Source organism: Sminthopsis crassicaudata, chromosome 1, assembly GCF_048593235.1.
Source record: "Sminthopsis crassicaudata isolate SCR6 chromosome 1, ASM4859323v1, whole genome shotgun sequence".
Taxonomy (NCBI): domain Eukaryota; kingdom Metazoa; phylum Chordata; class Mammalia; order Dasyuromorphia; family Dasyuridae; genus Sminthopsis; species Sminthopsis crassicaudata.
This window is the reverse complement of record NC_133617.1, coordinates 422,153,394-422,181,086: the sequence shown is the minus strand read 5'-3', so window position 1 is coordinate 422,181,086 and position 27,693 is coordinate 422,153,394. Positions and strand designations below refer to the sequence as shown.

General features: G+C 42.4%; 1 protein-coding gene across 3 annotated transcripts; it reads right to left on the bottom strand.

The window, feature by feature from the left end:
* Positions 1 to 71: 71 nt before the first annotated feature.
* On the bottom strand, positions 72 to 27,693 carry ERN2 (endoplasmic reticulum to nucleus signaling 2). Of its 3 annotated transcripts, none has more exons than XM_074280377.1 (22): positions 27,451 to 27,693; positions 25,574 to 25,682; positions 25,275 to 25,308; positions 24,692 to 24,764; positions 24,368 to 24,440; positions 23,949 to 24,071; positions 22,713 to 22,814; positions 22,167 to 22,437; positions 21,601 to 21,679; positions 21,361 to 21,511; positions 19,483 to 19,598; positions 19,162 to 19,329; positions 18,369 to 18,576; positions 8,414 to 8,504; positions 8,057 to 8,246; positions 4,537 to 4,636; positions 4,204 to 4,403; positions 3,072 to 3,219; positions 2,765 to 2,892; positions 1,196 to 1,319; positions 889 to 956; positions 72 to 780 (listed from the first exon to the last, which is right to left on the bottom strand). In XM_074280377.1, exons 1-22 carry the CDS (start codon positions 27,508 to 27,510, stop codon positions 559 to 561), a joined length of 2,838 nt encoding a protein of 945 aa, XP_074136478.1. In that variant the 5' UTR covers positions 27,511 to 27,693; the 3' UTR covers positions 72 to 558. The 3 variants fall into 3 exon arrangements, with proteins under 3 accessions (XP_074136478.1, XP_074136476.1, XP_074136477.1); XM_074280375.1 differs by having other exon boundaries at positions 22,167 to 22,338; positions 27,451 to 27,610; XM_074280376.1 differs by having other exon boundaries at positions 22,167 to 22,522; positions 27,451 to 27,609.

Here is a 27,693-nt window from a genome sequence, read left to right as displayed (position 1 = left end):
GCCCAGTGGGTCCATCCCTGAGGCCTGTCCATGTCCTGCTGCTTTTCCTGCAGTCACTCTACACCATGGGCTAGGCTGTGGGGCAGAATTTTATTTGTAGTTGGACACCAGTCATTGATGATTGCACATTGATATGTTACATTAGGTAGAGAGTCAGGAAGATCCAAGTTCCTTAAGCCTCATCTTTGACATGATCTGTAGCTTTCTGAGCCTTAGCTTCTAATATATAAATGGGGAGCAGGTTAATAGTCTTTATCTCACAATGTTGTAAAGTTCAGATGAAAAGTCACTGAGAGTTTTGAGGGGCTATCTAGCAGTATGCCGGAAGCTGAGAGGAAGCCAACAGGGAAGTACTCCTCTGCTAGCTAGAGATAAATGAGGAATCCCCCCCCAAGCCAATCTGAGGGAAGTGAGTTCTTTGCATTTTGCATCGGGGAAGGTCTCCCCAGAACTAGTGTTTTAGCATGTTAGAGTTGGGCCACATGCTGGTATGCTGCTCTGCTCCATCCCCTTCCTTGGCAGATGTCCTTCACAGGGCTGTTCTCATCAGGGCCTTGCTCAGCTGTTTCCTCTGCAGTCTGGGGCCTTGTCTTTTTTATCCCCCGTGCCCTCGGTCCTATAGTAGGGCTGGAAAAGACTCTCAGACGCACAGCTGCCCATGGCTTTGTGTGTGTGCAGGAGCAGCTGGGGAAAGCGTGATGTGAAGTACTGGACAAACTCTTCAGGCACCTGGCCAAGGGCCTGCCTCACCTCCGTGGGCAGCTCCTGGTAGTGATGCCTCTAGAGGAAGGAAAGGAAAACTCTGCCTCAGCCAGTGGTCCTATAACTGGGGACTTCAGCTGCCTCCCTCCCCAGACCCCTTCCTAGGGATCCAATGAAAATCCATACCTTGTTTCTCATGGCCCGCAGAAGATCGCGAACGGATGTCCCTTTGTATGATCGGAACTTTCTCAGGTCTGAGGGAGATGGAAAGAAGACATGGGACTTGATAAGGGGTTCAGGTCTAAAGAAAAATGGAGGGTAGGGAAAAGGAGAAACAGCAAGAGAGGGATTAAGGCCTGTATTAGCCTTTGCTGGGGAATGGGAAAATGTGGATATGGCCTGGCCTAAAAGAACCAGTCTCAGTCTTCAGTTCTCTGGTAAGAGAGGCCCGGCCAAGCAACTTCTCTGCCCGGTCCTTGCTTATCCTGCCCACCTGACTGCAGCGGTCCAGAGATGTGACTGTGCCAGTTTTGTCTGACCACCACCTTGCCTCCAGTTTCCAGAGCCATCACCAAAGGCCCCTCTGCAGCCTCCTTCTCCACTCGGTCACTGACATCCTAGAGCAACCAGAAAAGTCATTGAGCCCCCAGGTCTGGACACAGTCTAGTCCTTGCCTTTAAGGTTCCTTGCAGAGTGGTGTGGCGACAAGACCATGTATGGGACCAATATATAAATAAGCATGTAAGCATTTTCTGCATGGGATTTGGTGCTGTAGAAGTCAAGGGAATGAGGTTTATAGAACTCAGGAGGTGAGACTGAGTTGAACTTGGTAGACTCAGGCTAGTACATCACCTAGCTGTCCCTCCCTTCTTAATTCCAATGGAGAATTTTAGGTCACAGAAATTAAATTTTCTTTGTTCCAGCCTTGTGTCACCCTACCTTTTTTTTTTAGATTTTAGGTTTCCCTTTTCCACTTGTGATTGGTGGGACACATACTTTTCTAAACTATCCCTTCTAGTTCTAAATACATTGATATGTATATGCTTATTTTTTATCCTAGCCAGTGAGAAAACATAAGATGACATTATCTTGGGTCAAAAGTTTGGCACAGACCATATTCAGCCTGGATTTTCAGGTTATTCACTCGAGGGTACGATAGAAACTAGGCATGATGGGATAGTGCCTAGAGAGCCCTAGATTTGGAAGCAACAAGAGCTGGATTCCAATGTCACCTCAGATATTTACTAGGTGACTTCATTACCTTCACTTCATGAGGATGAAATAACATCAGGTATCTAAAATGCATTGCAAATCTTAAAAGTCCTAATAGAGGAACAGCTAGATAGTGCAATGGATAGATCACCAGCCCTGTAGTCAGGAGGACCTGAGTTCAGATCTGGCCTCAGACACTTAGCGCTTCTTGCTGTGTGACCCTGGGCAAGTCGTTTAACCCCAATTGCCTCAGGAAAAAAAAAAGTCATAATAGAAATGTGAGCTGTCATTATGTCTGCTCCTATCTCCCCCGATCCTCCATTTTCATAACTCTCAACTTCTAAAGTACTGGGCCCATGAGCCAGAGGCCATGGGACCTGTGAAAGCTGGGTTTCCAATATCTGACTTTATGTAATTCCCCACCACTCTGGGTGATGGGGAATGAGCCCTCACTTGCACCTTTTTTAACCACAAAGGCAAAAAATAATTTATGGCAGCCTTGGAAGACAGAAAGAATTATCACAAAAGAACATCATCTGTGGGACAAATAGGGAAACTATCCTAACTTTGCCTAAGTTGGCTTTCATTGCTATGTGTCAGCCTCAGGGCTCAAAGGGATCTATCCCTAGAATTTCTGGTAGGCCTTCTGGGCTATTCTTTATCCAAATCCTGACCTTTACCCATCTAGGTATGGATATGAAAGTGAGAGGATGTCACCCATGGCTGGTGATCTGTGACAGATCAGAGGCTTTTGGAGAACCATGTCTACCTATATCCAGGACCAAACCCATCTTAAGACCTTCTTCCCTAAAGATTTTTCTCTTCTCTTGGGTGTGACTGCCTCTTTTACCTGAAAGAATTGAAGCTCCTTGCTTCTGGTCCAAAAAAAGGGATGGGCCAGCACTGATAGGGCTGAAGGCCGAAGCTGGGGCTGAGGGCTCAACATGGCTTCCACCAGCTCTTTAGCGATTACCTTTTCTGTGGAAAGAATGGCTGTCAGAGCCAGGCCTGTTGGTCTTCCATCATTCTCCTTCCCTAGCTGCCATCCTCCCTCAGGTTCTCTATCCATTCCCAGATGAACAAGATGGTCAGAGGAGGGAGGAAAGGGGGTCCCAGGGCTCTGAATACAGTCCCCTCCCTTCCTAATTTTTTTTTACCATGTGTCTCCTCCTCAAAGTGGTCCATATGAACAGCCCCAGCAAGGATGTTGGCCTGTCGGTGTAGGCTGTCCCCAAATGGGTGCCCCCCACCTGAGAGAACGTAGTAAAATACCAACCCTGCTGAGAAGATGTCCACGGCACAGGTCTGCAGACACAAAGCAAGAATGAGAGAAAATGGACTGTAGCTCCAGAAAGCCTTTCCAAGCTAATTCCACAACTGGTCTAGGTTTTCCTCTGAGCCTACATATATTACTTTCCATTGTTTTCTCATTTCAAGGCTCTCCAAGACCTGAACATGCCCAAAATAGACCTCTCCTTTCTATTTATAATTCTGGATCAAAATACAGAATGCAGAATAAACTGGACATATTTTTCTGTATTCTTGTAGGGAGGAAAGAGGGATGTAGGAGGGATTCGAAGGACATTTGGGAAAAGGAGTGGGAAGGATGCAGGAGTCAGAGAAGAAAGATGGTATTATCGGGGTACTACTTAGTTCTACTTTAGTTAAGTGTGACTAAAAAGACCTAAATGCAAATTTCCATTCATGGCCAGGCTCCTGCCTTAGGAATCATCATAAATTCAGAGCAGGAAAAGATATCGGAGGTCATGGAGTCCAATCCCTCTCATTCTACAATGAGAAAACTGAGGCTCTGAGTTATCATGAGTTAGAAAGGGAAATCTCTGAAGATTACAGCATTTATCCTAGCTATATTCCACACCTGGAATTTTCTCCTTTCCTCAGCTCTGCCTCCTCCCTTCCTAGCCAAAATACTATCTTCAACAAAATACTACCACACCATCCTCCTTTAATGCTAATAACTTTGCTTCTTGTTTATCTTTAGTTTGTCCTGTATAGCTCCTGTTTGTACATAGTTGTTTATGTGTAGTTTCCCCATCAGACTGTGAGCTCCCTGACAACAGAAACTGTCTTAGAGAGCTTAGCACAGTGCCTGGCACGTAGGGAGTCATATCATACTTGATAAATGCTTGCTTATGGACTGACTGGCCTGGAATCCTAGGAAAAGAAAAGACTTATGATGCTGAGACCAAGCCCCAATCAGTACAGCGCTTGGTGATTTGGGAATCTCTGCCCTCTCTCTTGACTGTAGACAGAAACAAGCCCACTCACAGGACTTTGGGGGGGTGCATCTTGTAGGAGCTCTGGGGCAATCCAGCCCTCGGTGCCCGGAATGCCAGAGCAGAGGCTGAAGGTGTGTCGTCCAACTGGCAGCTTCTTGCAGAGGCCAAAGTCAGAGAGGACAGCTCGGCTCTGGCCCTGGCTGTTTGGGGCCGTGATGAGGATGTTACAGGGCTTCAAGTCTCGGTGAACTGAGAAACACAGGAAGGCAGGCTGGGAAGGAGGGGATTTGGTGAGGGTAGGTAGTGTTCACTGGGGACAAGAAAGGGAAGTTCCGTTGGGATTTAGAGTTAGCATTAACCCTCCCACTCCCACTCTCCATACCTATGTTCAGAGAATGTAGGTGGGCCAAGCCAGATGTCAGCTGGTACAACAGGGCTACCGGCTCAAGGCCCAAGCAATTCAGGGCAGGATTTTCAACATACTGAGGAGAGAGAGGCAGCAAGATGTTAAAACTACGATGACCCTCCATATTTTTATTCCTTTTTAAAAGTAATTTTATCGCTAATTTCACTTCATACCTTCCTCCCATGGGAACAAACCCTCTCTCTGATCAAAGGAAAACACTGAAACAAAATCATCAGACACAATGACCAAGTCTTAAATGCAGGCCACGTTCTGCATAGCTAATCTCCCACCTGTCAAGCTTCTCTACTCAGAAGGACCTCCCTTCCTTTCTCCCTATTAAAACAAAATATGAATTCTACTAATTATGGTCTCATTTAAATCAAAGAGGTTGAAAGACCCTTTCATTGCTAAGCTGGCTGATTATAGGTATAAAACTACTTTCTTTCCTCATTATCTTTTTAACCTACAACCCAGCAGCCTTCATCCAAACCATCACCCAAGTGAAACTCTCTCCATCACTAAATTTCACATCCTCATCTTCCTTGACCTCTTTATACGACACTGCTTGATTTCTCTGTCAGATGCTGCTTCTTCACCTTTGGATTCAGAAACATGGTGGTCTCTGGGCTCTTCTCTTTCTGGCCAACTTTTCTCTCTCCATTTCTGGTTCTACTTTGCACCATCTAAATATGGCTGGTACTAAAGGCTCAGTTCTTAGCCTCTTTTTACTCTCCATTTTGGTGACCTAATCTATTCCCAATTATTTTTGCTCTTGGAAAAATACCATCATCTGGAAGTAGATATCTTCAGCATAAAGAAGATCCGACTCACTTCCAGTTGATCAATGATGGACAGAAATAACTACACCCAGAGAAGGAACACTGGGAAGTGAATGTAAATTGTTAGTACTGTTGTCTATCTACCCAGGTTACTTATACCTTTGGAATCCAATACTTAACGTGCAACAAGAAAATTGGATTTACACACATATATTATATCTAGGTTATACTGTAACATATGTAAAATGTATGGGATTGCCCGTCATCTAGGGGAGGGAGGGGAAAATTTGGAAAAATGAATACAAGGGATAATGTTATAAAAAAAATTACTCATGCATAGTCAAAAAATTTTATAATTATAAAATTTAAAAAATAATAAAAAAATAAAAAATAAACAATAAATATTGATTGGAAAAAAAAAAAAAAGAAAAGAAAAAGAAAAATACCATCATCACTACCTCTAGTCTAAATTTCAGTCCCAACTTGGTAAATACCCATTGGACAGCTTCATTCAGATGTCACCTCACTACTTCAAAAGTGACAGAAGTGTTCTTGACCTTAAGTGAGATTCCCAGTTCTATTAATGAGTTATGTGACCTCATGAAAAGTTTGCCTTTTTAAAATTTATTAGCAACAAATAGCTGCTATTGTTCAGTCATTTTCAGTTATATCTAACTATGACTTTGGAATTTTTTCTTCTGGCATAAAATATTCAGAATTGGAAGAAATCTCAAATCTGACCCTTCATTTTTTTTTTCAGACGTATTTCAGTTGTGTTCAACTCTCTGGGAACCCATTTGGGTTTTTTATTGTTGTTAGGTTTTTTTTGTGTGTGTGGCAAAGATATTGGAGTGATTTGCCAATTCATTCTCCAGTTCATATTACAGATGAGAAAAATGAGGCAAACAGTATTATGACTGTCTAAGGTCATACAGTAAGTAGCAAAGGTGGGTTCAAATACCAGACCTCTAACTCTACTGGCATTCTTTACACTATACCATGCTGTTCCATCTAATTTATTTCTTTGCCTTTTTTCTGTGTCTTTTTTGGGGGGGAGGGAGAGGGAAATGGCTTTAAAAATTTTTTATTTTTAATAAACAATCTCTATTTTTTGGGATGCATTTTTTGACACTTTCCAACAAACAATCCCCCTGGAACTTTCTAGCTGTATTAAAAAGTCAAGAATAGATAGAATATGACTTCCATGTACTTCTTCTTTTCCTTGGCCTCAGAATCCCTCACTTCAAGATGTAGCTTAAGCAACAGTTTCTTGATTTCCTCCAACTGCTACTTCCTTCCCTTTCAAACTATCTTATATTTAGCTATCTTTACATTGTATTCCCTTTATACTTATTATGTATATGCCTACACATACTTGTCTTCCTGAATAAAATGTTAAAGTTCCTTAAAAGAAGAGACTGAATTTTTGTATAGTTAAGTGTCTTTTATGTAATTAAGTGCCAAGTGTGTTCCAGGCACAGTAACCTGACATGATATATTCATTCATTCATTCAATAAAAGTTAAGTCCTGACTACGTGCCAGGCACTGTGCTAAGCACTGGGGATACAAAAAGCAGCAAATGACAAGTCTCTGCTCTCAAGGTGCTTACAATCTAATAGAGAAAACAAGGAAACAAATTTAAAGCAAGCTATGTACAGGATAAATAGGAAATAACTAAAAGGGAAAACAGCTTGTATCCTTTCAACAGAGTGTTGGTTCTCGAGGGTAGAGACTTCTATAAAGTCCTTATTTCTGTATCCTTAAAGTGTCCAGAATAGTGTTTGACACACAACAAGCCATATCCACACCATGCTATTTCCACTCAGGCCATCATCTCCACATCCTCTCCATTAGAACTTTGTGAACTAGAAACATCCTGAGTTCTGATAGGCATATAACTTTCACTTTTAATTTTGCTCAGATCCAGACTTCCACCTCAAACTTAGCTATCTCTATTCTGGGTAATGCATTACCCTTTCCCCTTTTCCAAGACTCTTTTATATGTTGTTTTCCATGTTCCTTAAAGGCTTACTTGCTTTTTTCTATTTCCAGGCATTTCACCCAGTGCCTGGCAAATACTTAAATGTTTAGGAAATGTTGAATTTGCATTTATATCATATTTTATCTTTCTTGAACCTCCTCCCTGTGTTCAAACTGTGCTACTAAATTTTATCTTTTCTTTCTTTAAAAGGTCTTTCTTTCTCTTTATTCTTACTGTCACTAGTCCTGGGACTCAATTTTCTGTTCCTGAATTACTAAAACAGACTCTCAAATTTTTTTTATTTTTTTTGCTTCTAATATTTCCTCCTTCAATCTTTCCTGCTATTGGGAAATGATCTTTGTTCTTATCATAGGCAAGAAAGAGACTATTGGAGTAAAATAGTTTAGTAATCTGGGAAGAAACCTGAAGAAAAAAAAAATCAGAAGGGTGGGGTTTTAATCTTAACTTCCAATTTATAGCCATGTGATCACAGGCAAATCAATTACCCTATTTGTGCCTCAGTTTTTTGCCAACTGTACAATAAGAGAATATCATGTCTTCTCCACCTGCAAATTATAGGGTCAAATGAAATATCTGAAGGCACTTTGTAAATACAAGGCATTTGCATAAATGTCAGCTAATGGAGAAGCCCATCTTCCTGACCTAGGTTATCAGGGAACTGTTTGTCACCTGGAAAGGAGTAAAGGGTACAGGCCCTGTTGGTGTCCAGCTCACCTCCTTTAGGGTGGCTGTGCAGAGTTCCAAAGCGATGTAATGAAACTGGGGTCCCCGCTCCGTGCAGAAGTAACGTAGCACTCCAGGATGGGAGTCGGACTCCTGGAGTAGCTGTACCTCCCGATGCACCAGGCTGAAACATTCCCTAAGTAGCCGCTTCACAGCTACTGCTCGTCCTTCGAACTGGCCCCTGGACAGAGAGGGAGGAATAAGCACTCAGAGATAGAAGGCATTCCTGCCCACCCCAAGAATTAGCCCCATCACCTCCTGAAGTGGGCTGGTCTCATTTTGGGCCCCACAGTTGAGTGAGGGCTGGTGGGTAGGAAGTGTAAGGCTGGCTACCTGGACCTTGCTCACCTAAACACAAAGGTGCCACCTGTACCACGGCCCAGTACATCTTTAGGGTTGAAGGAGATCTTTCCCACCACAGTGAGCTCTTCATCTGGGGCTAGAAAAGAGGGAGCAGGGCCTAAGGAAACTCACCTCCCTGTAGGCTCCTGTATTCCTAGGAACACCCAGCTTTCCCTTTCCCTTTTCTTCCTCACATTCCTTCATCACTTTTCCCTCTTTTTGTTCTCTTTACTCAGCTAGGAAACTCTTTACTTTCTTTCTAACTTTTCTATTCCTATTGTGTTTTATCATTTTCCTTCTCTTCCTTTTCCTTCCTCCTCCTCATTTTTGTTCTTCTCCTTTTTTTTTTCTTCTCCTACTCTTTTCCCTCCTCCTCTTCCTTCTCATCCTCCTTCTTCTTTGTCTGTCTCCTTTTTTCTCTGTCTTTGTCTCTCTCTCTCTCTCTGTGTCTCTCTGCCATCTTCCTCTCCATCCTTCTTTCATCCCTAGCAATTGGAGGTTAAATGACTTTCCCTCTTCTCCTTATGGCTCATTCCATCATTTTCCGTTCTTTGTTCCCTTCCAATATCCCAGGTAAAAAGGAATGTTTAAAAATAGATGTAGTTTGATATTATTTATTACCTTGTGAGATAAAGTATAACAAGCATATTATTTCCATTTTACAAATGAAGAAAATGAGTGAGAAAAATTAAGTAATCTGTCCTAGATTACCTAGCTGGTAGTGTTGGAGAGTTGTAATTTAACTCAAGTCTTCTCCTTCTACTATCCTTTCTACTCTAGCACATGAGGTGAAAAGAAATCTAGAATAGAAGTAAGGTGGCAAACTCTCAGCATCCATAACAGCATCCACTGTAAAAATCTGTAAAATGAATGAATGAGATCAAATGATCTCTCAAATCCCCTCCAGATCTAAAACTATGACTGAATGACTTTGGATATGTAGATGCTGGACATTAAACCAGGGCCAATGGGCTAGAAGCAAGTAAGTAGCCAGGCAAGTAGAAGAGAAGCAGATACAGAAAACCAAACCAAACCAAACCAAATCAGGGATCTCTTATAGTCTAAGAAGAATGGGTGAATCCGAAAGTAAACAGTTTTCCTCAAGTTAAATAGTAAGCTGACTGATCCTGTGGGCTAATGGGATTTGCTGCGTCAGAGTCCTCAAGAAGAGATCATTATAATATAAAAAGAATTTCTAAGGGTTTGTGATTTCTAAGAGCTATGGAGTAAGACACAAGAGTAAGGAAAGAAGTTGTATTGAACTTGTTAGGTCCCAAGTCTTCCCAGATGTGAAAAATATAAATCTATGTAGTACTACCAGGTCTATGTCTTAAAAATAGCTAAGTGGAAGGGTGAATACAGCAAAATATTGGCTCCAAAAATGATCAGGGTAGAGGCTAAATTTTTTGAAATCAGAGGAAGATGAGGCATTCAAAGTGGGAATCCTAGAAAGAGAATGAGCAAGATAGTCTACATTAAGGTTTCTTAAATTTTTGCTTGAGAATTTTTACATGACTTCGTGTATTTAGGAATATGAAATAGATATACATTTTCTTATACTTTACATTTACTGATAATAAATCACAATTTTGTGTCTCCCACATTCAGTTATATGATCCCATTTGGGGTCATGAACTAATTTTAAGAAGCTGGGACCTAGAGGGTTCCTTTTAAGAAGAAAAGAGAAGCTTTAAGAGTTCTCTACTCACTTAAGTAAAACAATAATGAAGAAGCAAATAAAAGGAACAACTCCCTATCCTGAGGGGGAAATAGACATATATTTGCATATAGATTGGTCTATTTCTATAGAATGAATGAATGAGATCAAATGATCTCTCAAATCCTACAACCGAGCTTGCTCCCAATTAAATTGACATAGAATTTAAAAATTGAATGACATAGAATTAAAATTTTAAAATGACACAGAAAACTGTTGGCAACATTTTGTTTCACTTTGGGAGTCTTTGTTAGGTTTTGTGGGGTTTTTTTTGGCAAGACAGGAAACCAATCTGTGAGTGTGGCTACATGAGTATCCTTAGAGAGGAAAGTGAAGGGGGCTGAGAAGCAATGGGTGGGTCTAAATGTATGGGAAATTTTAAGCATGTATATAAATATATATAAAAGCAGGGGTTCTCAAATTACGGCCCTCGGGCCAGATGCGGCCCACTGAGGATGTTTATGAGGCCCACCAGGTTATGGCAAATGGGCTGAGGGGTGGAGACAGAGTGTGAGTTTTTGTTTTTACTACATACAGTCCGGCTCTCCCACAGTCTGAGGGACAATGAACTGGCCCCCTATTTAAAAAGTTTGAGGACCACTGTATAAAAGTATGCATGCAAGTATGGGAAATGCTAAGCATACATCAACTACTGTTTATCAATCAATCAATATTTCCAAACACCTACTATGTGTGAGACATCTGGCATACAACTGCTTAGCAGAAAGAGTTCATCTTATGCTGAAGAGAATGCTTAGGATGTTTTTAGCTAATCACAATCATGACTGATTTTGATGTGGGTTAAGATTCCTTTCTAATTCCCAGCCCCCATGAATTTTTTTTTTTCCCTGAGGCTAGGGTTAAGTGATTTGCCCAGGGTCATACATCTAGGAAGTGTTAAATGTTTGAGACCAGATTTGAACTCGGGTCCTCCTGAATTCAGGGCTGGTGCTCTATCCACTGTGCCACCTAGCTGCCCCTCCCATGAATTTCAATGGGAGATATCCGGGCTCTCCCAGTCCCCATCGGATCTGAGCTAACTTGGGCTGTCCCAGCCCCCATTCTAATGATCTGCTCAAGTTTCCCCAACCGCCACCCTCAGCACAAACAGTTCCTTACCTAAAAACCCATTGAATTCTATTCAAATTCTAACCCTGACAGAAATCAGTCAGGAACCAACATGGGACTCCACCCACAGATCCCTTCAACATTACCAAAAGCCCCCTCATTATAAAAGAGGGAAACTGGAGTCCACTCTGTATCCTTGCACCGAATCCAAAGGGATTTCTGGGGAGCTCTATTTGACTCCCTGTACCCTGAACCTGTCACTAGACCTCAATTAACCCTAATTTCATTTGGGTACTCCTTACCTAATTCTCATCAATTTGATGATTATCACATTTATTATTTGCATATAGAGAAATTTCTGTGCCAACAGTAGATCTTAGAAATAGGACTGGAAAAAAAAAATCAAGGCAAAGACTGGGAATAAAACATACAGACATACTGAGAATGGATATGGGGGAATAAAAAAGTATGTCCATCCATTATAGGCATGTTGAAAAGATTCTATGACATTCCAAGATGATGCAGATTCAGGAAACAATTCCAAAGCCAAAGATCAGACTGGCATTTTAAACCAAAGACAGGGCAGCTGGGAGGCTTGGTAGATTGAGTGCTGGGCTGGGTCTGGAGTCAGGGAGACCAGAGTTAAGTCAGGCTTCGGACACTGATTACTTTTTGTAACCCTGGGCAAGATCCTTAACTTCTTTCTACCTCAGGTTTCTCAACTGTAAAATGTAGATAATAATAGCATTTACCTCCCAAAGTTGTTGTGAAGATCAAACAATATAATAGTTGTAAAGCACCTGACATAATGTTTGACACATAGTAGGCACTTTAAAAAAAATGCTTGTTTCCTTCCTTCTCCCAACAAGAGTAGGTGAAGTAGAGGGGGGAAAAACATGAATTAACCTTGTAAATATAATGGACATCATATTTCTTGCCTTCTCGTTTTGGTAAGGGACAGATTGAAAGGAGGAAGAAAATTTGGAATTAAAACTAAAAACTTAAAAAATAATCCTGCCATCCTAATCTAGGGGAAGTAAGGAAGTGGGGAACGGGGGAGGGAGGACCTGAGTTTAGGAGTTAAGAACTCCTGGATTGGGACAGCTAGGTGGCGCAGTGGATAGAGCACCTCCCTTGAATTCAGGAGGACCCGAGCTCAAATTTGGTCTCAGACACTTAACACTTCCTAGCTGTGTGACCCTGGGCAAGTCACTTAACCCCAGCCCCCCCCCCAAAAAAAAAAAAGAACTCTTGGATCTAGTATCAACTTTGCCACTAACTAGCTCCATCTTAAGGAAGTCATTTTAAACTACTTATTCTTGCTAAAGATGAGTGTTAAAAACGATTCTTAAACTATTATTTAAATAATAAATTATAAAATAAAACTATTATTAAATAATAAAATATTATTAAAATAGTAAACTATTTTTAAAATTTTAAAAAATTATTCTTGCTATCTACATCTAAATTCAATCTCTCTGGGTCTCAGTTTCCTCCACTGTAAAAAATCTACAAAATGAATGAATGAGATCAAATGATCTCTCAAGTTCCCTCCAGATCTAAAACTATGACTGAATGACCTTGGATATGTAGACACGGGAGATTAAACCAGGGTGATGGGCTAGAAGCAAGTAAGTAGCCAGGCAAGTAGAAGAGAATCAGAATACAGCAAACCAAAGACCACCATCACTCCAAAAATCAAGGGTTCTGCAGAAATGAAATCTTGAATATTCTTCCTTTTTAAATTATACATATTTAACCTCTATCAGATTGCTTCTTGTCTTTGGAGAGGGAGGATGGAAGGAAAGAGAGAAAAATTTGGAACACAAGATTTTGAAAAGTTGAGTGTTGGAAATTAACTTTGCATATTAATAAAATAAATAAAATACTATTTTAAAAAGAAAGAGTATTTTTCCTTCTTTAGCAAGGCATCAATAACTGACTTTTCAGAAAGATATGATCAGCCAGGAGGTTTAGGCTTCTGGAATAGAGCAACTTGCCACTCTGATCAGATTCTGTAACTAATTAATTAATTAATTAAATGATAAGTTAATTATTCTGCTCTCACCATTTAAGCATTTCTATGAGGAAGGAAAGTGAAAGCTCCCTGGAGTTTAATTGAAGAGTCCAAGGAAGGGGAATTAATAGCAGTATAAAACATTAATAGTACATACTATATTAAATCTTAGAGAGATAATTGAATGTTATAAGAAATCATGGCAGAGGTTCAAGAAATCCAGAAGTTCTTATAACAGAGAACAGCAATTTTAGGTTTTTCAAAGCTATAACTAGCAATTTTGGTGCCTGGAGCAATGATATAAATTGGGTCTCAGCCTCAATTTTGGTAATTGATGATGTAAAAATAATACAAGAAATAATTAAGACCAATTAGATGAGTAGGAAGAGTAATTAGTTATAAAATGACTCACAGATAGGTGTTATTAACAATGTTTTCCGTAGCTATGGTAACAATATCCGATTTTTAACTAATTCTTGCTAACAACATCTAAATTCAATTGTTTAGAGCTGCTTAAGAAATGCATATGTGTCAAATTTTTGCATCTGCCTAATCTGGTGGCCCCGGACCAAGTCCCACTTGGCCTGCCCCAATTAGAACTCAGAATATATTGGAGAGATTTAAGAGGATATATTGGAGAGATATGACAGAGATTTAGAGCTAGAAAGAAGCTCAGAGATCATCTAATCCAACCCCCTTATTTTATAGATAAAGAAAACAGGTCCGCAAAAAATATGACTTGCCCATTATCAGAGTGGTAGATAGAGGCAGTATTTGAATTCAGGTCCTTGGATTCCAAACCCTGTGCTTTTCTTTCTACTGCATCACAGATAGGTGATAAAATGATGATGTTTCTACCTCTTTGAAGAAAGAGGCTGAAGACTGCTTGTGAAGAATCTTATAATTTAATTATGAACAAGCTAAATGAACTCATCTATGCAATTTTCTTCAATTTTTTAAGAATAGGAGAATTTGAGGAGATATAAGTAATAGACATGTTGGCTTAGACATGTTGGCTCTCTGCTTAGAGGAAGACATTGTGGAGAAATAAAAAGTACATAGGAACAAGTCTTAGAAAGAAGGAATTATGTCTAGAAACAGCACATACTCATATACATATACACATAGCCAGGTTTCAAGATGGTGCCATAACTAGGTCTGTATCTCAAAGAGATCATAAAAAAGGGAAAAAGACCCATATGTGCAAAAATGTTTGTAGCAGCTCTTTTTGTGATAGCAAAGACATTTTGAAAATGAGTGGATGCCCCTCAATTGGGAAATGGCTGAACAAGTCGTGGTATATGAAGATAATGGAATATTATTGTTGTATAAAAAAATTATGAACAGGCTGATTTTCGAAAGGCCTGGAAAGATTTACGTTTACAATTAATGATGAGCAAAAGAAGCAGAACTAGGAAAATATTGTACACAGTAACCTCAAGATTGTGTGATGATCAACTATGATAGATTTGGTTCTTCTCAGTGGTTCAGTGATCCAAGGTAATCCCAATAATCTATGGATGGAAAATGTCATCTGCGTCTAGAGAGAGAACTATGGAAACTGAATGTAAATCAGTACATGCTAAGTTCACTTTTTTTTCTTCTTCAATGATTTTTTTCCTTTTGTTCTGATTTTTCTCTCATAACATGATTCATATAGAAATATGTGAAAATTGACTATGTATATAACTAAAAAATGTTTTACATGCAATTGGGGAAAATAAACATGAAAAAAATTAATTTTTTTATTGAAAGTATTATCTCATTTTATCCTCACATTAACTAGGAAGGAGGTGTTGTTATTATCCCATTTTATAGGAAAAAGCCGAGCCAAAGGTAAAATGATTTGCCCTGGTCACACAACTAGTAAATGTCTGAGACATAATTCAAATTCAGGTCTTCATGAACTCTAAATGCAGAGCTCTATCCCCTGTACCTTCTTTTCGGTGAATACAATAGACAATGCAAAATTAGCATACAATTATAGAGGCAGAATCATGGAAATCATGGAAAGAACCCTGAATTTGGAGGCCAGAGAACTGAGTTCAAATATTACTTCTGAAACAAACTGTGTGACCTTGGATAAGCTATTTTATCTCCCATGGAAACTCAGTTTCATTAAGTTTGGAACTAGAAGAGATTTTGTTTTTGTTACTGTCATAACCCCATTTTGTGGATTTTTTAGGCAAAAATACTATAGTGGCTTACCATTTCCTTCTCCAGTTCTTTTAACAGATGAGGAAACTGAGGCAGCATTGTTTAAATTTTAATCTCATCGAATTTGGCTCTAAGAGGGAATATCATACAAATTTAGTTTGATGTAGAAACTTGTCTCAACCTATCGGGAAGTAGAAGGGAAAGAGGGAAAAGAAAGGGAGAGGGTAACAGAAGGGAACCTGAGGCAAATGGGGTTAAGTGATTAACACTTACACAGGATTACACAGATAGTAAGTGACTGAGGCTGCATCAGAATTTAGCTCTTCCTGACAACAGATCTGGCATTCTATCTATTATACCAACTAGCTGCCAGAAGAGACCATAGAGGTCTAGATCAACTCTTTAATTTTATAATTAAGGAATCTGAGGCTCACAGACAGCAAGTACATTGACCAAGGTTGCACTGGAAATATGTGGCAGCATCAGGAGCCAAACAAATCCTCTGATTCCAAGGTCAGGACATTTCCCACTGGACCTTGCCATCTTGTAATGTGGAGAAGATGATACTTAGCTACCTGAGAACATGGTATAAGTAGAGCCAAAAAGGACTTTAGGGATCTTCTACTTCCTTTCCTTAGTTTAGAGATGAAGAACTGGGTCCAGGAAATGTGAAGTGATTTGAATTTGTGATGCTCGTACATGTAGTGAGCCGTAAAGCCAGATTTCTTGACTCCAAAGCCAATGAATTTTCCCCTCTAGCATCATTTGTTGTCCTTCCTTCTCAAAGAGGACCAAAATGACCTCACTATGTTGGACTCCAATTACAGTGTGTCCAACTGTGCCTGATCAGCCCAATACAAGCTCTATACCAGGTCAGACACAAATAATCCACAGGAACATCTCAGGTTTCTTTCGAACTACTGCAACTCTGTTTTGCTCCTAGAGCACAGTGCCTTCTTTGATGGAGGCATGCTGTGCTAGATGGTCTTAGAACAGCATCTCCCACAATCAGTTCCAAAGTTCTTCATGAAGACCTTGAGAATGTCCTTGTATTGCTTCTTCTGACCTCCATATAGATAGAGCTTTCAGGGCTTGTAGTGGTCTGATCAGCCAGTTAGCCATACTGTACTACATAATGATGTCATTTTTGAAAATTTTGGGGAAACAAAAACAGAACAGCAATCATTATTACATGTATTGAATACAGCCAAAAATCATTTGGGTGACATGATTAGGTGAAGGAAAACAGCATTTGCAGAGAGGTTTAAATCACAAATAAATATCTTTTTAAAATCAGTCTAACACTTTGGTCTGAGGAATTCAACTTCCTCTTTCCAAGGGTTGGTCAGTGCTTGATTAAAGTGGGCTGGATGCAGGGGAAGGCTAGATTCATCAGTCTCAAGTCCAGATTTACAGTGTGAATATTGATATATTAGAAATCATCAAATCCTTGATTTATTATTTTGATCTTCTAGACTTTAAAAAGTAATAGAGAAATTGTTAAAAATGCAAATAAATTTAAAAATAAGTAATTCTCTTTGGAGTGCTGGTTGTTAAATATTTACCACCACACTTCTGATTGGAAGCATCTTCTCAAATGTACATAAATAACTTTGTTCCTTCTAGTCAGAATACAGATGAATCTCTAACTTTGTGGGGGTAGCTAAGTATAATTTGTAAAGTTGGTTGAATGGGGAAACTTAGCAGACATCAATCTGGACTTTCAGAGGTCAAACATTTGGGACAAAGATAAGAAAGTCTTGTCACCTTCTTCTGGCAGCAGAGGTTCATCTTCATACTCAGGGTAGCTGAGGGCACAATGGATAAGGTGCTAGATTTGGAATCAAGGGGACCCGAGTTTAAATGTGGCCTTAGAAACTTCCTACCTGTGTGATCCTGACCAAATCAGTTTCCTCATCTATAAAACAGAGATAATAATAGAACCCTCCCAGGGTTGCTATGAGGAGGCTGAGCAAACCATTTAACTTCTGCTTGCCTTAGTTTCCTCATCTGTAAAATGGAGATAATAATGGCACTTGCCTCAAAAGGATTTGTGAGGATTTGAGATGTTAACTATAAAGCTCTTAGTACAGTGCTTGACACATAGTAAATGCTATTAACTGTTGTTGAGTGAGATTTTAAAATAATTCCATCCTGATATATAAGGTTTGACAAATTCATGATGAAATGATGCTCACACAGAAAGCCATTATTTGGTGTCATACAAAATCCAGTTTTCCTTCTTGGACCATGTGGATGTGGTATGCTACTGTCCTCTTGTGGCAGTGAACAGAATTGCCTGTTCAAGCTTTTTGGAGAGAAGTAAACTCTTTTTGAAAGCTAAAACTATAAAAATCTAAATATTGTATAGAAAACGATAGTCACAACAATTCCTTCTCTAACCTCTCCTTTTAATTCCCCTTCTTTTGCCCCTGTCACTCTGTTTTGCCTTCTTCCTAGAGAGAGATGGGTAGCACAGTGGAGGAGGATTTGGGTTCAAATATGACCTCAGACACTAATTATGTGACCCTGGACAAATCACTTAACCACCTCTGTCTGCCTCAGTTCTTTATCTGTAAAATGATGATAATAATAGTACCCACCTCTTATGATTGTTGTGAGGATAAAATGAGATAAAAGAGCACTTAGCACAGTACCTGGCATAGAGTAGACACTTAATAAACGCTTCTTTCCTTTCTCTGCTTGTCTTACTTCACTCCTCTCTACCTTCCTTCCTTCTTCTCTTCTTTCCCTTTCTCTCCCTCCTTCCTTTCCTTCTTTCCTCCCCTCCCTTCCTTTTTTCCTCCTCCTTTCCCACCTTCCTTCCCTCCTTCCTTCCTTCCCCTCTCTTCCTTCATTCCTCTCTCTCTCTTTCTCCCTTCCCCTCCTTTACTCCCTCCCTCCCTTTCTTCTTTTCTTCTATTACCCAGGCACTCCAGTTCTCTACTCTCCTATTCAGAAGGCATCATTACTAAGAGAGCAAATGAGGACACAGGACTAACCTTCAGTATCTCCAGGTCCTGGGGTACTCTGGCTGGAATGGACCTTGCAGGTGGGGTGTTTGGGATCAGAGGAGGATGGAGTGATGGCAGTAGATCTCCAAGGGGTTCCTTGGTTGTTCAAGGCTGCCCCCAGGGGTAGAGGAAGTGGATCCTGGGAAGGGCAAGGCTTTGGAATTCCCAGTGGACCATAATGTTTCTCTTGTATGCGCTGTTCAGGGAGCAAATAATGGCTCAGCAACAGAGGCCCATCCCAGCTGTAACCTTGAGGCCTGGATGGGCCATACTCACTCTAAATAAAGGCCAGGTACATAAAATCAAGACAGACATGCCAACCCTTCCTCCCCTTTCTCTCTTAGAAATTAATGGTAAGTCCTGGGGGTTAGGGTGGATTCAGGAGTAAGGGAGAGAAGGTGAGCCAGAGCTAAGGGGAAGGTATAGAGCTGGGGTTACTGGGGGGAAGGATGAGGGGCTGCAGTATAGGGTACTGGAGGGTAAGACACAGAGTCTTGGGGACTGATTAGGAAGCCGATCTGTACATCTTGGGAGCAGACTGGGAAATGCTGTGTTGGGGGAGAGTCAAAAGATTAAGACTAAAGATTTTAGGTGTAAACAGAACTGGGGATCCTGAAGGTAGGACTGGAGGGTGTGTGTGAAGAGAATATGAAGGAATAGAGCTAGGGATCCTGGAAGGAGAAGGAATGTAGGGGCAGAAATGTAGATTCTCAGTCTTTTGTGGAAGAAATTGAGGGCAGAACTTGGGGCTGCCAGTCCTGGGGGAGGCACTTGAGCTTACCTGACACAGAAGAAAGATGATCCAGCCACCGAGTAGGAGGGTGGTAAGGCCGGCTACCAGTATGTCTCGAGATACAGAGCCTGGGTATAGATCTTGGGGTCTCTGCTCAGGCTGGGGCCCTGGCAGTCTCTCTAAACCCCATGTCACCTCCTGGCTCAGGCTAAGAAGCTGGAGGGGCAGAGAGGCTCTTACCTTACATGTCCTATCTCCCTCCGCTTAGAGCCCAGGATTGCTTTCAGTCTCTTTACTGATCACCTCTGAGGTTTCTCCTCCCCTCTTCATCTCCCCTTCCCTTCCCTCTCTTTTCCTCTGAAAACCAACCTCTTGGAAGAGTGGGACACCATTGGAGCGGCTGATCTTAGCCATTGTCCCAGACCCCGAGGGAGGGAAGACCCTCAGCATGGTGGTGTGTAGAACAGGGGGAAGCTCATGGTGGCCTGTTGTAGGGGAGGCAAGAGAAGGTACAGAGATCATCTAGTCATGAAAGTCTTTGACAGAGCCAGATAATCTTATGGGTCTGAGAGGCACTAAAACCTGGGGGTGGGGGTAAAGGATTTAAAGCTAAGTCTGGTTCAATAATGCAACATGGCACCTGAAAAAGCTAGTGGGACTTTTAAGTGAAACTAGTAAAAACAAAGTAGAGAACAAAGGAATTGTTAGATATATAATGGTAATGATGATGATAGTAATTTAAGATTTGTCAAACACTTTGTGTTACTTCATTTGGTACAATAACTCTGAGCTAGACACTATCATAATACCCTTTTTTTGCAGATGGAGAAAACATACTGAAAGGGAATACATGACTTGCTTAAATTCACATAGCTAAAAAATATCCAAGGCAGGATTTGAACTCCAGCCAGGTCCAGTGCTCTCTCCACTGCACTACCTTGCTGTCTCACAGGCTCACAAATTTAAAGCTGCAGACCTAGGTGCAAATCTAGATCTTGCCACTAATCACTTTGTGATGCTGGGGCTTCAGTTTCCTCAGCTGGACTAGACTTCTAATATCCCTTCCCTACAGATGGGGAAACGAGGTACAGAGAAGTTAAGGAATTTCCCCAAAGTCATAGTAAGTGGCAGTTAAGAGGCAAAGCTGTGATTTGAACCCAGTATGACTCCAGACTTCCCTGGATCTGATATATCTGGGTTAGTGAGATCAGCTCTAAGTGCTACATCTTAGAAAGGACTTAAATAATTGAGAATATCTAGAGGACCAGGTAACTGAAATGTGAAGAAACAAGAAATCATGCCATTTCTGAAAAGATGACTTAGAAAGAGCCCTGGATATAGAGCCAGGAAAGAAACAGATTCAAATTCTGTCTTTGGCCTATAACTAACTGTGTTAAGTCTGTTTCTTGCTGCATTCACTCCTACCATTATTTCCTTCATTCTTTCCCACAATTTTTGACTCCCAGCCTCTGGTAGGGAAGGTTTTGCTTTATTATGTCTAAATCAAGCTCTCCTGACCCGCTCCACAGCAAGCCACCTCCCCCTTGTTTTCCCAGCTCCCTTTCATGAACTGTCATCCCTGATTAATTAGACTGTAAGCTCTTTGAAGGCAGGCACTGTCTTGCTTGCAGTTGTATCCCGAGCATGTTGCTGGGCACATAATAAAACCTTAATAAATCCTCTGTCTCTCTATTTCTTACCTAACCAGGTGGTTATGAGGATCAAATGAGAGTGTATCTAAGGTGCTGATAAATCTGGAAGTGTTACATAAGTGCCAATTATCATCATTTGTAAGCAGCAGGAGGGACTGGGGAAGAAAAGACAGAGAGCTAGCTGTCTTCATTTATTGGAATGGTACCCTTCACATGGAAGCAGGATGAGATTTGTTTCTCTTAGTCTCAGGGGAAGAAGTAGGAGTGACAGAGAAACAGATTTTGGCTCAATATGAGGATCCACATTTCCACAGATTTAGAGCTAGAAAGGATGTTAGAAATCTAGTACAACTGAGGAAACTGAAGCCCAAGATCACAAAGTGGTTAGTGGCAGAATGGGATTCGCACTTGGGACTGTAGGTACTAAAGCCAGAGTGTTCCTTCAGTTCCTCAGTCAATGAGGCTTTTGCCAAGCACTGAGCACCGAGAATGCAAATACAAGTAAAAGACAATGCTAAGCCTCAAGGAGCTTACATTCTAATTGGGGAAAACACAGAAAAGGAAGGTTGCTGTCAGTGCCACAGTACCCCCTCACCAATGAGAAGCCATGAGCTATGGAGAGCAGTTATACTGCCGGGAGGGTATCTGACAGCTGTGCTGGGTGTGACCTCACGTTCTCCTGAGTCACTTAGAGTCACCCCCTCCGTGGTGGGTCCTTTTACTGGAGCCAGGGTGACTCCCCGGGGCTGCAGGAAGAAGAAAAAAGTCATGAAGGGAGCTCCTATTTAGTCATTTGCCCATTCTTCCCACCCATGTAAGGGTTCCCCCTGCTCACCACTAGTGCCACACCCGAGTGGACCAGCGCACTGGAAGCATAGAAACTGGCCGCATGCTTCCCCACGTACAGTGTCAGCCTAGGGAAGGACAAGAGAGAACAGGGGAACAGGAGGAAATAGGAGGGTGGCTCTACTCAGTTTAGGGTGAGGGTAAAGTGGGAGGGGTACCTCACTCAGACCTGGGCAAGGGAAGGTTCATGATGGAAAGGATAAGGGGCTCAGATTTGGGCAGAAGGGATGGGAAAGAAGGGGAAGACAAGAAGAAATGGAGGTTCTTTGATATGTTGCTGGGCTTTGGGCTTCTGTGAGGTCTTCTATATCCTTGTCCCAAGTGAACTGTGAGAGTGAAGAAGTTTGGTGTTTCTAGAAGAATAAAAATTCTACTAGAGGAGAGGTCAAAGACTGATTTGACCTTGAGTGGGATTCTCCAGATGGCACGTTGTGGGATGTGGGGGTAGCTAGTATGTCCCTAGCAGTCTGTTTTGGCCCTCCTTGCTTCAGGTGATAGCTGCCTCTGAGCCCAGCCCAGGTATGCTGACTCCCCTAGAAACCACCGGACACTTACAGCAACTGCGTCTCGGAAGTAGAAAAGTCCCTGTTTGCTGTTCCAGGAGGCTGGGCCCAGCGCCTCAGGCGGATATGATTGGAACGAAGGGTGAGGAAGCGCAGGGTGTCCAGGGCCATGGTGAGGTGGGATAGCCGGTGTAGACTGTCTTGGTGCCAGGCATAAATACCGGCTACAGGTGAGCCATAGTCATGTGTCCATAGAACTGTTCCATTCTCCTTGTCCACGGTAACCACCAGGCCCTCCCCACTGGATGCAAAATGGCCCACCTCTGCAGACATAGATACTGAGCTGCCAGCCCCCCTCTGGGCTTGACCACCTAGACTTCTTTTCCCTTTTTCTCCTGGGAGCTGGTCCTAGATATTTTGGGTAAAACTGCAGGATGATGCCCAAGGGGCTGAGAATACTTGAAGACAATAAGGCCACTCCCACATATCCCACTCAGACAACATCCCAGGGGAGCCTCAATCACTGCAGCTGGCAGGATTATTCCTGGTAGTCATGACAAAGATCATTCAGGATCATCCCGAGATAGGTTTTACTTACGGTAACCAGGCAAGTGGTCAAGGAGGGGTGCAGAGTAGCCTCTATAGGTAGTGTTCCATCGAAGGGCCTGGGATCTGGGGTCATACATAGTGACCGTGTACTCTAGAAAGTGGTGAGTGGAGTCACCTCCTTTCCCATGGCCCTCTAGAAATGTTTTCTCTCCAAGTATTCCTCCCTTCCACCCTTACCTCCCAATCCCCTGCTGAAGAAACTTGGGTTCAAAATATCTAGAACTGAACCTCTAAATTCAGAGGTCATCTGGTACAACCTTCTCATTGTGTACAGAGAAGGAAACTGAGATCCAAAAGGCTGCCTTCCCCTTCCCTATTACTGTCCATCTATTCTGCATATAACTTGTGTAACCTATTATTTACATGTTTTCCCCCCATTAGACTGTAAGTTCCTTGAGGGCAGGAATCCCTTTTTATTTTTTTTAAATTTTTTTTTTTTTTTTTTTTTTGTATTCTCTGCACTTAGTACACTGCTGCAAAGTGCTTAATAAATGCTTACTGACTGACTGCACAGATATTAAGTACAGTGGTGACATTTGAACACAGGTTTTCCCATTGTGCTGGAGCTGCTGTCTATATGGCAAACAGATTTCTTCCTTACCCACTAATGACAAGTGCCCCAACAATCTAGCTCCCTCGTGCCTGGCATAGTCTGCCTATTTACCTTTAACTCTTAGTTCTTCTGGCTTCTTCCCTCAAGACTCAGCTCCAAATCCAGCTTCTGTAGACTTCTTCCATCTCCCTAGCTGTAAGTGCCTTCCTCTCCCCTATTACCGTCCATCTATTCTGCATACAACTTATGTATATCTAGTTATTTACATGTTGTTTCTCCAATTAGAATGTTAGCTCCTTGAGGGAAGGATTTTTTTTTTTTAACTTTCTCTGTTGAAAAAGTTAAAAACCTTCATTTAAAATTTTTTTATTTGGGCGAGGCAACTGGGGTTAGTGTGTCTAAGGCTGCATTTGAATTCAGGTCCTCCTGACTCCAGGACAGGTGCTTTATCCACTGCACCATCTAGCTGCCCTCAATGTCTTCATATAATGCTAATAAATGTTCATTGAATGACTTGACTAACTGAATGCATGCTTATATCTAGGTAGGAAGTACTTACAGGCTCCCAAAACTAGATCCATTACTCAAGTGAACTGGTGATATTGCTGTATCAATATTCTGGACAAATGATGTCTAGCTCTGCTCTGTAGACAAATGAACATTATCACTCACGTGTGCGGCCAATGTATAGGAGAGGAGCCGAGGGGTAGAGTCCATCCCACGCCTCTGTGGATAGCATGGTCTGTTTCTTTCCTGACTTGGGGTCCACCATGAACCATGTATCCTGCTTCCTTCCTGAATGAGGAAATAACAGATATTCCTTGAAATATTTTGTCCTCTACATTTAAAAACCTCTGTTTATATCTTGGTAGGAGTTATGGGTGCCCCCTTCTCACCCTTATATATAGAATTCATCTCCCTCAGATAAGTTTCCCCACTCACTCCCAAAGCCAGGGGTAGTCTGAGGTAGTCAGAACTCTGTGTGTATGTGTGTGTGTGTGTGTAAGAGCGTGTGCTATGAGACAAGAAGTGGGGGGAGGCTGAAATGTGAACGTTAAGATGACAGATGTGAACTGAAAAATTCTCCCTACCTGTGTAGAAGACACCATCTGAGCTGCGGCAGGGGGAGGCATGTACCAGCTCTGGGATAGTGAAGGGGAGTTTCTGTGAGAGAATGGGAAAGGAGAGGGATAGCTCAGCCTAGGCTGAGCAGGAGAGATGCTAAGACGTTCTGACTTTATCCACTCTTGCCTCCCGTGAATATTCCAGAGGGAAGGGGCAGGTCCTTCCTGTGTAGAAGTTGGATACTTCTGCTGTCTCTTAGATTCAAATCCTAGTACTTGTCACACCCATTCTCCACCACCTCTCCAAAAGTTCTGCCTGGGTCGAGGGCTCCATCCCTGAAGGGCACCTACCATGAGACCCTGTTTGCTCTCTTCTCCTAAGATGTACAAACTGCCGTCACTAGGATCAGGGAGAAAGGCTGGTCTGGGGAAGAAGGAGAAGTGCATATTAGAGGGGGGAGGAGAGCTGGGAAGGAGACCCTAATTGCACCTGATGCCTGATCCAGAGGCTTGTCCTTCTATCTTGCCTGGAGAAGGCTATCCCTGGGAGATGGAGCTTGTAGCAAGTAGAGGTGGGAAGATTATTTGACTAAAATCCTCTTCTGCCAACTCCAAACTCCCTCCTCCATTTTTCCATTTTCCCTCTAAAATATCAATTTACTTTCATTTAGTTTCTCAAATAAGTCTGGTCTTTCTGCTTCTCCTCTCTTCCCTGACTTAGAATGCTGTTCCCATGTCCTAAATCCACATCCCAAATCTTACTTCCTTTTCTTCTCTTTTACTGTCCAGAACTCTGGTTTTTCTTCCCCTGCATTTGTAACCCCCAATCCTTAAAAAAAAATCTATCCTCTTCCATTCCAGAATCTTGTTGATCTTCTTCCTCATTCCTTGTTCATCACTCCCCTTCTCAGGCCACAGTCATGAGGATACTTACTCTGTGGCATAAACAGGGCCCTGGATGATGGGATCTGCAGAAATAAGGACAATAAGTGATAAAGTGCTAAGAGTTATTGCCCCTGTCCTTTCCTCCTCTCAAGAATACACCCATATCATGGCCAAGGACAACTCTCCTGCAGGCCTAAATTTTGGAAGTTGCTCATGGGGCCTCATACTCCTTTGTTACTCAAGTCTAGACCTGAGAACCCTTAGAAAATAGGTAGACACCATTATTATCACTACTCTGGGAGAATTTAGGAGAATCAATGGGTACTTCTCCCTCAGGGCCTGGCTCACCATCCTTTAGGGTCCATTGGATATCACCGGTTTTCTTGCTAACAGCATGCAGACTCCCATCCAGAGTGGATATGAAAAGCAGGGCTTCGGGGGTGCTTCCTGTTCTTCCCTATAAGCCTCAGCATAAAGAACAAAAGTTCAGGGGAAGGCACCATGTAAACTTTGTCCCCACCTTTTAAACCCTAGTGGTTTTAGGTCCTTTTGAGGACAGCCTTCTAGGTCCTTATTTCTTGGGATCATTATCCAATAGGTTGCAACAATCAAACCAACAAATGGTTTTGCACTGGTAGGCTTTGATGACTTTCTAAAGAGGGAGATAACTTGTAAATGAATTGGTGCAAGATATATACAGACCAGGAAGAAGATAGTCCTTCTCCCTGCTCCATCAATGGAATCCCATAAGAAGCTACACAATTGAAGGGAATGGAAAAGGATGAGGAAGAGGCAAAGGAGATGGAAGCCCCAATGTCTATGTCTTCATGTCTCTAAACTGAAAGGGATCCAACAGGGATGCCTTTTCCTCCCCATTCCTTCTGACTTTCCTCACAGCTGAAGACTTTTCTCCCTCCTGACATTTCTTCCCTCTTCAAAGTGGTCAAACTGGTTTTGGTGCCAGGAGCTATTGGGGCCACAAAACCAAGATGTATGGAGCTTGGGAGGGGTGAACCCCCAGCAGAGGCTCCCATTACATCCGGCTAACCTGGGCTCACCCACCTGCTGCCGCCGCCACTGCCACTACCACTCCCTGGGCAAACAGGGCAAGGCTGAACAAACAGCAGTGGAAGCACCTAGCCCCTCAGGATTAGCACCCTGCCTTCTCCCCGAGTAAGAACTCCATCTCCTTGCCATCTACTTCCTCCCTAAAGCTGTTTTTTACTCTCACAAACTATTTCCCTATGCCACAAAAGTCCTGCCCTGTTCTAGAGCTAGCAGCATCCTATCTCAGTCAAGAAACCACATTCTTCTCCTTGGTACAGGTTTTTCTCCTTCCTCTTTGGTTTCACGCCTTGGATAGGTAATGTTTGAAGCCAGGATCCTGAGCAAGATGGCAGCAGAGACCAGAATGGGAATATAAAGGGTAGGATGGGCAGTTGTCATTCAGCACTATGAGACTTGGGAGTGGAATCACCCTTCCATTCCTCAATAGAGTTCAGGGCTAGTGGAGATAGAGCAGGTTTGGGGAGCTGTTGGACTTTTCTTTCATTCTGAGATTTTACTTAACATTTCCTTGATTTCAAACTCTTTTTTTTTCCTTCCACAAGTGAAAGAATGCTAGCCCTTGTTAAATCCATTTCCCCCTGCCCTTGTCTCCAGAGCTGTTTGGTGCTCCTCTGCTATTGGCTCATCAGCTTTTTTTTTTTTTTTTTTTTTTTTTGCATGCAGTAATATAATGAGCAATGCCGGCACCGAAGGGATGCTCATGCTAGCAATGGAATTCCAACTCATTGAAGTAGATGTAGCAGAGGCAGGAGCTCGTTCAGAAGTTGAAGTGTCCAAAGGGAGAGTAATAGTCCAACTTCAAGATCGGAAAAGGCCCTCAAATGGATCAGCTGGGCCAGGCTAGAGGTTTAGATCCCTGCTGTCCCTACTTCTTTGTGGGATCGGGGTTTGGTCACACTCCCACCTCTTAAGCACGAACCTCGCTGTGTTCTGGGGACATGACTCTCCTTCCCCATTTCCTTTAACCAGCCCCTGGATTCCTTAGTGGAGCTGGGGGCTGCTCGAAAGTTTCCTTCCCTCACTTTGGTAGTAGAGCAGGAGTAAGAGCCGATCCCTTCCCCCTCCCCCAAACACCACAGTCCAACTCGAGAACAAAGGCACTGCCCCCAGTGTGGAGCCTTCCCCTGGTAGGGGTTGGTGCCCAGGGTCCATCTCACCTGCGGCAGGCACGGCCAGAGCAGTGCCAGGAGGCAAAGCGGGAGACCAGCCCTCTCCATTGCGTTGGGGACAGCGGGAGGCGTTGGAGGCTGCTGCTGCCTGCGTGCCCGGCTGGCATGCTGCCCACCACCAAAGAGTGTGTTGGCAGGACCGGATTCGGAGTGCTGTGGACTCCCAGTGCTAAACCCAGGCGTGGGAGTGGCGGGAGAGCCACCTCCAGCGGGGCGGATCTTGCCTTTAGC